The 10,258-nt window shown below is 40.8% G+C and overlaps 1 protein-coding gene across 1 annotated transcript; it reads right to left on the minus strand.

The window, feature by feature from the left end:
• Positions 1–5: 5 nt before the first annotated feature.
• Positions 6–8,844, minus strand: LOC131844073 (E3 ubiquitin-protein ligase listerin). The gene is made up of 12 exons (XM_059192850.1): positions 8,797–8,844; positions 7,057–7,257; positions 5,856–5,987; positions 5,106–5,240; positions 4,548–4,660; positions 3,997–4,171; positions 3,423–3,955; positions 2,791–2,959; positions 2,506–2,572; positions 2,278–2,395; positions 468–1,284; positions 6–26 (listed from the first exon to the last, which is right to left on the minus strand). The coding sequence occupies exons 1-12, from the start codon at positions 8,842–8,844 to the stop codon at positions 6–8; spliced, it is 2,529 nt and encodes an 842-aa protein (XP_059048833.1).
• Positions 8,845–10,258: the final 1,414 nt, after the last annotated feature.

Genomic DNA, 10,258 nt, shown 5'->3' on the forward strand with positions numbered 1-10,258 from the left:
AGATATCAGTCCTGGTATGGCGGATCCTGTAGATCGGACCAGAGTCAAAAGAGTTATAGCCAAAGCAAAGTCAGAGCACATAAGCAGAATTGGTAAGAGACTGAACAGTCTCCAACCATCAACCATCAGGATCCCGGGTTTTCTGGTCTCTCAGTTTCAAGACACCTTCTTGATATAAAGCCAAATCTGGAGATCCTTGACGTTGATATATCCAGTGACGTTCAGTTTGCGATCATTTGGAGGACAAGGCTAAAATAGCCCCTAATGCCTATTAGGGGCTATTTTAGCCTTGTCAAACAAATGCGGTGCATATAGAATACTGTTCTCATCTTTGGGCGGGAGCACCACAAGCTACTCCCATTTGACCATATTTTTCAATATTACGAACAGCCACTCCAATTTTATTTATATGTACATATATAAAGATAAACTATAAATATAAGAAAAAAGAAACGGTTGGTACTCACCGAGTCGAACGATTTCATCGTAGCGTCTTGTTCGGTTTCCGTCATATACTTTAAAATAATGAAAACTATGTCCACGATAGCTTCACATCGCATAGCGTCGTTCATGAGCCAGCGTCTCAAGACGTTATCATAGAACTCATACACAGAATTCGCCCCCAGCTGCTTCGCTATCCCGACGAACGTCCGCTCCCTGTCGAATTCTAGCAACAGAGCGGTGAGCGGCTTCAGAACGGGCTCCGCGATGTTCTTGTTATCGACGAACTCGAAGTACCCGACGCAGACCTTCTCGATGAGCTCGTGGAGGTTGTGATCGTATCTCTCGACGACGTCGGGGTCGCACTCCGGCGTCGGACTCGAGCGCTCCTCAGATTCCGGCGAGGCGTCCTCGTCCTGGAACTTGACGCCGTGCTTCCGCCTCGGCTCGGGCCGGATGGCGGCTCTCAGAGTTCGGAGCAGCAGCAGGTGGGCGTCGACGAGGCGGAGGGCCTGGTGCAGGTCGGCGGGCAGCGCGCGCACGTGGTCGGCGAGGGTGGCGGCGAGGCCGTGCCAGAACCCCCTGACGAGGAGGTCCAGGCGCGGCGCGGGCGGCGCACGCAGCCAGCCGCGCAGCAGGCGGCCCCAGGCGGCGGCGCTGGCGGCGAGCGGCGCGGCCGCGCGGGGCGCCAGCGCCGCCGCCACCCAGCCGCGCAGCGCGCCCGACACCACCTCCGCCGAGTACTCCGCCTCCAGCGACGACACGTACCCCATGCACTCCGACGCACTCCTTATCCAGTACTCTCGCTCGCTCTTACAATTCGCTATGCTCTTCTTCTCCAACCTGTAACGAACCGACGATCTAAAAATTATATACTTTCACCTCGAACACGACAAGTGCTCATCGACGACGTTTCTGCCGGGCAAATCTACGACAACCGATTTACTAAGAATACTAATCATAATATATTTGTGATCGAGAGTCAAGAAGTACGTGCGGTATGCACTGACTTCAGTGAAACGTTTGATGTCGTCGACCACAATATTCTCAATAATAACATAGAACACTCTGATATTTGTGGCTCAAGTGGTCAAGTGGTCCTACCTAGAAAATCGTTATAATCACCTAAAAAGTCGTAATAGTAAGCAGACTTAAATACAAATAAGGAGTGCTACCTTCAGGTGTTCCCCAAGGCTCCCATCTGGGTCCCATGTTATTTTTGTTGTTTGTTAATGACCTTCGTTAATACATTACACTATTACAATATAAACTTCACACTGACGATCTTAATATCTAATTATTGTCAAATCGGTGGATGATACCAAATAACTACAAAACAATATTAATGATGTCTCTGATTGGTGTGCTCGCAATAATGACACAGTTCCCAATGTATCTATGCACACATCATATTTTCGCGAAAACGACAATTAACACTTTCTACAGTATTAATGGCGTTCAGCTCAAACAAGTTGCTAGATATCAACAAAGGTACTTAGGGGTTTTATCGGACGTCAATGTATTTTCTTCAAATGAACTACTTAAATAGCCATCTGTTTTATAATACTTCTGTGCGGAAAGGATCCTAGGATATTGCATGTTTGTAATCCTAAATACGAAATACATAGTTGTATAGTGTCTACATAGTTAAAAGTTTCAATGTAAAATACAGTATTCCGTAAGATAGCCAATTTTATCATACATAACTATAAATAAAAAAACTAAAATGACAATCACTGATAGCGATGACTGTGTAATGACGAGCTCTTTGACTCCAAGTGACCCGTTTCGCTTCGTCTACGATACGATCTATTCAACATTAGGCTCAAACCATACCCCTTATAGATGGCTGCGAAGAACTTAATATGGAATTCCTTGGTGGCGAGGTGCGGCGGTAGTCCAGCAAGTAGTGGCAGCAGTAACGTCGACAGCTGCTTCGCGTCCTCCCACCCTCCTGCGTAACAATTCAAGTTTTTAAACGAAACATGCATGAGATAATGATGTAAGTTGCCCAATTTATATCATAAATACAAACATAGTAATCAATAAATGTAGTTAACTCACCATTTTCTAATAGATCAATAATTCTTTTTGTAAGTAGATCGTTTTTATCTAACCACGTGTGCCAGTCCTGTAACCAAATCAAGTATATTTAAAAATTAATAATCTGCAAGTAGTACTTGTAGTATGCACACGTCTACACAGACAGGCTGAGAGAAAATGTATATCCTTTTAGTAAAAAAGATATCCGGCTCGAAGGACTAAATAATTATTACGATTGACATGGTGCAACAGAACAAGTATTCACTGTGATCAACATCAGTAGACAGTAGGGTGCAGGCAGCGTACCTGCAAGTTATGCATGATCAGCAGCAGACAGTCCCAGAGTGGCGGCGCGACGGGCGTGGCACGGTCCGTGGCAGCCAGCACCTGCCGCAACAGTTTCCGGCCGTGTGCTGCCTCGAAGTTGTCCTTGAACCGCTCCACAAAACTGCCCATCGCGGAGAACCACGCCGCCCTGCGTCACATTGTACATGTCTTTTAGTTACACATTCACTATAATAATCAAAATAGTTTTTTTTAATTAAGACTTGTAAGTATTACAAAATCTGTAGCGTTTATCACCTCACCACTGTAGCGTTATACAGGATGTCTCATAAGCCCTTTAAAGTGAAAAAATAATAAAAATAAAATGACGTAGTTTGTAAAAACAAATTTATTACAAGGTAATCTACATAAAATGGGAATTATTATTTAAATTTCATCCAAATGTGCTGTTTCTTAGCATAAGTATGCTAATTTTTTCCATCACTGTGTGACCACATAGGCCAGGGCATGTCTCCTCTTTGAGATATCACTTTGTTAGGGAAAAGTTGAGGGACTGTGCGAGGTAGGAGGCCCGTCAGGGCGCCTGGCGATGCGCGGCGAGCCTCCAGAAGGTGGCGTGCTGCAGCAGCGGCGCACCAGGCTGCGGGCGGTACCTGACGGGCGCCTGGCGGTGCGCGGCGAGCCTCCAGAAGGTGGCGTGCTGCAGCAGCGGCGCACCAGGCTGCGGGCGGTACCTGACGGGCGCCTGGCGGTGCGCGGCGAGCCTCCAGAAGGTGGCGTGCTGCAGCAGCGGCGCACCAGGCTGCGGGCGGTACCTGACGGGCGCCTGGCGGTGCGCGGCGAGCCTCCAGAAGGTGGCGTGCTGCAGCAGCGGCGCACCAGGCTGCGGGCGGTACCTGACGGGCGCCTGGCGGTGCGCGGCGAGCCTCCAGAAGGTGGCGTGCTGCAGCAGCGGCGCACCAGGCTGCGGGCGGTACCTGACGGGCGCCTGGCGGTGCGCGGCGTGCCTCCAGAAGGTGGCGTGCTGCAGCAGCGGCGCACCAGGCTGCGGGCGGTACCTGACGGGCGCCTGGCGGTGCGCGGCGAGCCTCCAGAAGGTGGCGTGCTGCAGCAGCGGCGCACCAGGCTGCGGGCGGTACCTGACGGGCGCCTGGCGGTGCGCGGCGAGCCTCCAGAAGGTGGCGTGCTGCAGCAGCGGCGCACCAGGCTGCGGGCGGTACCTGGCGCCTGGCGGTGCGCGGCGAGCCTCCAGAAGGTGGCGTGCTGCAGCAGCGGCGTCAGCAGCGCGTCGCTCCAGTGGTGGAGCGGCGGCGGCGCGTGTGTGGCCAGCCAGCTCGCGCCCCGCAGACTGCTGGCCGCGAGCCTCGCGCTCGCCGCTTCGCGCTCCTCCGGGTCAGCAATCCTGCACCATAACCACCTCACTTACATACCACCATCACTGGACCCGACCCGCGTCTGCCAAAGCTGTCGGTAGCTTGAGACGGTTGTTACTAACCGGAATAATCACTACGCCAAATTATGATTCGCATATGTAGCAGTTACATATAGATGATCTGGATGTTCCTCAGGGATCTATTCTAGGTCCCTTTTTTTATGAAAAGGATTTTGATGAAACTTTACAGTAATATAGCTCATACAACAGAATAACACTTAGGCTATAATTTAAAAAGATATTACGTTAATTATGTGAAATAAAATGATAAATGTCAAGTAAATGTGGTGCAAACGAAACGTTGCATGGGTCAGCGAGTTTAATATAAATTAACTTTAGTACTTACCTCTGAGCGATTAATGATTCACCATTTCCAATAAGATTATCTAATAGTTGTGCAATAATTTCATTTTTACAAAATATAATAACTTCAGGCAACTTCTTCTCAGGAAATGTGTCCTGAAATGAAACATTGTAATTTAAAACTATAGCTATGTAGTTAAAAGTATATTCATATTTATTAATATTATAAATGAGAAAGTTTCGATGGATGTTTGTTACTCTTTCATCCAAAAACTACTTAAACGGAATAGGATAGAAAATCCTTTATTCAAATAAACTTAACTTAAACACTTTTTTTTAAAAATCGTAACAATTTTTTTAATCTACCGCTCATTTAAAATGCTGTCTCATCACAAGAAGAACGAGTGAGAAACTTGTGTGTTGCTCTTTTAAATAATCCTTGTAAGTTCACACTTTTCAAGTTGAAATATGTGAATAAAAAGCACCAACTAGCACTAATTTATTAAGGTCAAATATAAATAAGAATTTAACATTAACACATAGACTTCATGCAGGTGAAACTACCTGCACAGGTATTAAATAGTTGTACATAGAGAAGTACCTTGAGGGAGAGTTGTGCGAGGAGCTGGGCAGGCGCGTGGTCGTCGTGGCGGGCCAGCAGCCACGCGGGCAGCAGCTGTCGCAGGTGGGGCGCCACGCGCCGCCCGCACGCCCGCACCACCGCCGCCTGGCTCGCCTACCTGACACACACACGCCACACACATACATACATACATACAACCGTCTCACAGCGGAACCAACAGTTAGCAGCTGTCTCGGACAAACTATTACTAATAGCCATTCAAAGGGGGAACGACGTCAGTATCAACGGAACTTTACCTAAAACGACTCCTTTTAATAATAATAATAATAATCATCTTTATTCATCTCAAACAAAAACTAATACAATTGCTTCCCATACAATAATAAAACTTAAAACTAATGAAGGAGACAAAACTCAGATGGTCCATAACTCAGAGGAGGCAGTGAGTCCACGCTCTCTGCTATTCTGTTATAGCCTTTACCAGTAAATTAATACAATAAGAGACCGACGACGATGATAACACGTAATGATATTTTAGTTATTATATTATATTTTTAAGGTTTTTAGTTTTAGGTTAATAATGTTAGTTAGTTATCTTTTAACTTTTTAATTGAAGCACTTTGAGATATAAGCTATCCTATCTTTTAAGTTGCAACAAATTTTAATCGAACTTTAGCTGCAGAAACGCGTAGCCACGACTGCTGGTATTATAAAAAAGTGGTATGTGCAAACATACAAGAGAAGATTCTAAAATTGATACATTCTTACCTGTGTTGCCTCCCGAACTTTCCAGTCGGTATCCACAGATAAAGTTTTATAGAAGTGGGTCCAACTGGGTAACACTGCTTCAACCTCATCTACATCACTCTTGTTTACCAATTCTGTTAGTTCTTGTAATGCCTGCAAAAATGGAATCAAATTTATTACAGTACAAATAAAATCTAAATATTCATGTATATCTGTCACAGTCTCTTATGATATATCAAATCTACCATCAGTTTGGAGTAATTTCAAGTACTGATAAGAAATTATTATGTTTTTGTTTTCAAACAAGTTGAGTATGATTAAAAAACTAGATTCATTTTTAAATGAAGTTATGGTGAACATAATGACCACCACCATATGTTATTACACTTATGTTAAAAGGAAAATATTAAATTCAAAAATCATTTATTCATGTAGGACATTAGCTACTTATGAACACCAAATTTTTTATATTATATTTTTCCGTACCATCCAGTATATAGATCCAATTGAAAAGAACTGGCAGGAAACTCAATTGAATTACTTTTTTTTTAAAAGCTAGTTAATCAGTGGCCTTAACCTGAATAGACCAGTCCTCCCAACCAAAAATATGTCTTTCTCATTATTAACTATGACCATATATAGTACACACAAGATTTGGGAGCCCAGATGAGACGCTAATTGCGGAGAGTCAAATTTACAAGATAAAGGTTAAACAAAAAAAAAACAGTCAAATCAACAAGATTTTTTAAATCTTAAAAAACACAGTATAAATATACTTATTTATAACATAATTAAAAAAAAGCAATATATCTTCATTTATCTATTACAGACTCTTATGATATGTCAAATCTAGAATAAAATTGATTATAATTAATAATATTAGAGATTTAAATATCAGTAAAATAAACAGTGTGCATAAAATTAAATGAAATATTATATGATATCTGAATTAGCCTATGTTTAAAAAGGCAATACTGCCAGTATCTTGGGTATGCTACCTCAATGTGCAGGGTTGTATTACAATGATTGTTTTTTGTGATTATATGTATTAATGTATTATGTATAATGTGTAAAAATAAATAATTATTAAGCCTATATGATGACCTGACTTTTGAATAATAAAGTTTATTTTAACATCTACAATTTAATTTTATGTACATATTAGGTATAATTTGTAAAAACTGAACAATAAGCATAAAATGAAATTTAAAAAAAAGAAAACCTTTATTTTAGTTATGGGATCCTTCTTGTTAAGCTTCTTAACACACATGGAGAACTCCTGATTGAGTCCCTGATCCAAGGATACAGTAGCTAACGTCGGGAACAGTGGGGGCATGCTCTTGCCTCCAACCATATGAGCAGGTGCAGGATCGAACTTCCCTGGATTATTCAAAAGTCCCGCACTGCGACCACTGCTTGAAGGCTGTGAATATTTTAAATTAGTACTTAATTATGTAAACATGTTTCATAAACTTATGTAGGCATAATTTAAATTTATGAACATGTATCAAAAATTTGTAAAGTACCTTTGGGGCTATTCAAGTATTATGAAAGAACTATGGGGTGGCAGGGGCATTTGCTTTGCTTTGCTTATTCTGGATGACATGGGGGTGGGGGAGCCTAGATTAGATGATGATTACGTCATCAGCAGTTATTTACTTTTTTACATGAATGGCAACCCTCACATTGTCTTTGCTAAAAGACAATACATTAATTGAAAAATGTTTACGTGAGAAGGGGGGGAGGGGGTCAGAGCTTTGCTTACTTTTACTGACAAGGGGTGTGGGGGGGTAAATAATTGTAATAATTCTGCTTACGTAATACTTGAACAGGTAATTTATTTATTGGGGGATTTGATTTGTGACACCTGTATAGATCTATTGTGCTCGCCCTTATACTTGTAAAGTACCACAATATTACATTTTTTAATATTTATTGATACTTTAATACACAAATAAAGGTACATATGAGACAGACAAGACCTTGAGGCACACTTATATCAAAATATAGCTCACAATTCTTTAAAGAACCAATTTCACCAAAACTTACTCTGTATTTATGATTTTTTTTTCTATCACAGAGGACAAACGAGCATGCGGCTCACCTGATGGTAAGTGATTACCGCCGCCCATGAGCACCCGCAACACCAGGGGAATTGCAAGTATGTTGTCTGCCTTTTTAAAAAGGAATAAGCTCTTTTCTTGAAGGTTTCAATATCATATTGGTTCAGAAATACCACTGCTGGAAGTTGATTCCACAATGTGGTTGTGCGAGGTAAAAAGTTTCTAGAAAACCGCACTGTGGAAGACTGCCATTCATCCAGTTTCTGGCGGGTGGTACGGTGGTGAAACTCAGCAGCTGGTATTAATCCGACCAATTCCTCAGAACACACCCCGTGATATATGCGTAGAAATTGCACAGAGATGCAATATCTTGCTGCAAAGTCAATGGGTCGAGTCTGTCACAGAGACGTTGATTACCATACAGGTAGTTAATATACAAATAAAACTATATAGGTAAGGGGTATGCAGGTTTTATTTGTATATATATACTACCTGTATGGTAAATCAGAGTAGGATGAGATATTACACCTCTACTATTTTTATATCTCGGATTATAAATAATATTGTACTTCTCATAAAAAATGGTGGGAATGTAACCTTAAAAGTGTCATAACTATTTGTAATTTTAAAATATGTTGACTTAAATAGCTAATACAAACTGCAATATTAATTAATAAAATAATGCTTATATTGCAAATTATTGCGTAATTATTAAGATTTTCAATACAGTGTTTACACAATGGTTTGGAGTAGTATTTTGGAGTTTTGAGATTTGGATTTTAGGGCAAATTGATTCCAATACGGAACAAACTACCAAAAAATACTATTTATTTAGGGTAAATCGTTATTAACTATTACGTGGAATATATTGTGATAATAAAAAATGTTTACGTGCTTACCCTGACATTATTTTTAGTTCTTTGGCTTTGTTTTGCCTTGCCACCCATTTTGCTTTAGGTACTCGTAAAATATACGCCGAATTTAAATTTAGTCTTATAATATTAACATCATTTACGAATAAAAAGACAAGACAGCATTTCTTGTAGTAATATGGTTTGTTTTGACAGCGCATATGACGTACATGAGAAATGTCAGCAAGTAAAACTAATGTAATATTTTCTTGTTCTATGTAACCTTTAAATGGCAGGCAAAGAGAACTGCACTCATACAGCCATTGTTTGTTACAGTGACATTGACAGCGTTTTTTTTTAAACAAACGCCTGAGAATTTTGTGGCATTTATTTTATTTGTTTCTTTTGTTTCCATTCTTATAGCTATTTTCACAGGTCTTAGGCTAATACAAATAATAATAATAATAATAATAAAATTACCACATTGCTAATGATGTACCAAGGTCAACCTTCACGTGGTACCTTCTGAAATTTATCGTTGATAAGGCTGTATGAACATTTTCTATAATAACTAATTAAACTCGATGAAACGCTGTCGATGCAATAAGGAGTAGTTAGATTTGACAAACGATCTACTTTTAGTTAATTTGTATGAACAATCAAAGATGTACAATCTTAATTTTTTAAAAATGTGTAAGGCATTAATATTTCAGAATTACAAATAAAATATCTTTGTATTTATTGTGATAACAGAGTAATTCGTATAAAGCGGACCATAAACCTTTATAGCAAATTTTCGATTGAAAGTATTGCTAACGCGCATGGTTAAGGAAAGACGCAATGTCTAAATATAGAATTATAAATAGAACGAATACTGTAGATTATCTACATAGTAATTTTATTGCGTAGACATACTCTTAATTACTGGAGAATTCGCCACAGTGGGCTAATTGGCCAGATTTTTTGCTTATCCTTTCATCCTCCACTGATGTCCCGCCAGCAAATGCCGTTGGCGCAGGCACCATCATCCACACAAAAAGCTACCTATTCGACAGTCTAAGAATAGAATCGCGTGCTGTTACAACGTAACTTTGTCACAAGTCAATTTATTGTACCCAATATAATTTAACGTATGTGGCGGATTGCTCAATTTAGTTTGCTGTTCTCTTATTCCTTTCTATCACGCCAGTATGTCGAGGTATAAATAAAATAGACGAATGCATTGAAATGTCAATATATATTTTTAATATTCATAAATTCAATATACATTATAATAATATCAAGTAAAATGAATTACTATAATTTATATAGGCAATATTTTAACACATGTTAATCTATGGGTAAGTTTAACAATCTAGAGTACTTATTTTAACAAATGTTCGTGAACCTCGCGTCAGGATGTGAGCGCCGCGCCGCTCGCCCACGATTCTGTGCTGTCACCTACTGACACCTGAGGCAACAGGCACAGAGTAGGTACAGCAACGGCGTGGCACAGAGTCGTGGACGAGCC

This window comes from Achroia grisella, unplaced genomic scaffold, assembly GCF_030625045.1.
Source record: "Achroia grisella isolate CSIRO2021 unplaced genomic scaffold, CSIRO_AGI_Agris_v1 utg39164, whole genome shotgun sequence".
Lineage (NCBI taxonomy): Eukaryota > Metazoa > Arthropoda > Insecta > Lepidoptera > Pyralidae > Achroia > Achroia grisella.

Bases quoted from the DNA above. Each gene is read 5' to 3' on its own strand.
- LOC131844073 (XM_059192850.1), bottom strand. From the start codon at position 8,844: ATGGGTGGCAAGGCAAAACAAAGCCAAAGAACTAAAAATAATGTCAGG. The intron at 7,258-8,796 runs GTAAGCACGTAA...AAATATTCACAG, and splicing joins GAACTAAAAATAATGTCAGG to CCTTCAAGCAGTGGTCGCAG. The intron at 4,661-5,105 runs GTACTTCTCTAT...GTTTCATTTCAG, and splicing joins TCGCACAACTCTCCCTCAAG to GACACATTTCCTGAGAAGAA.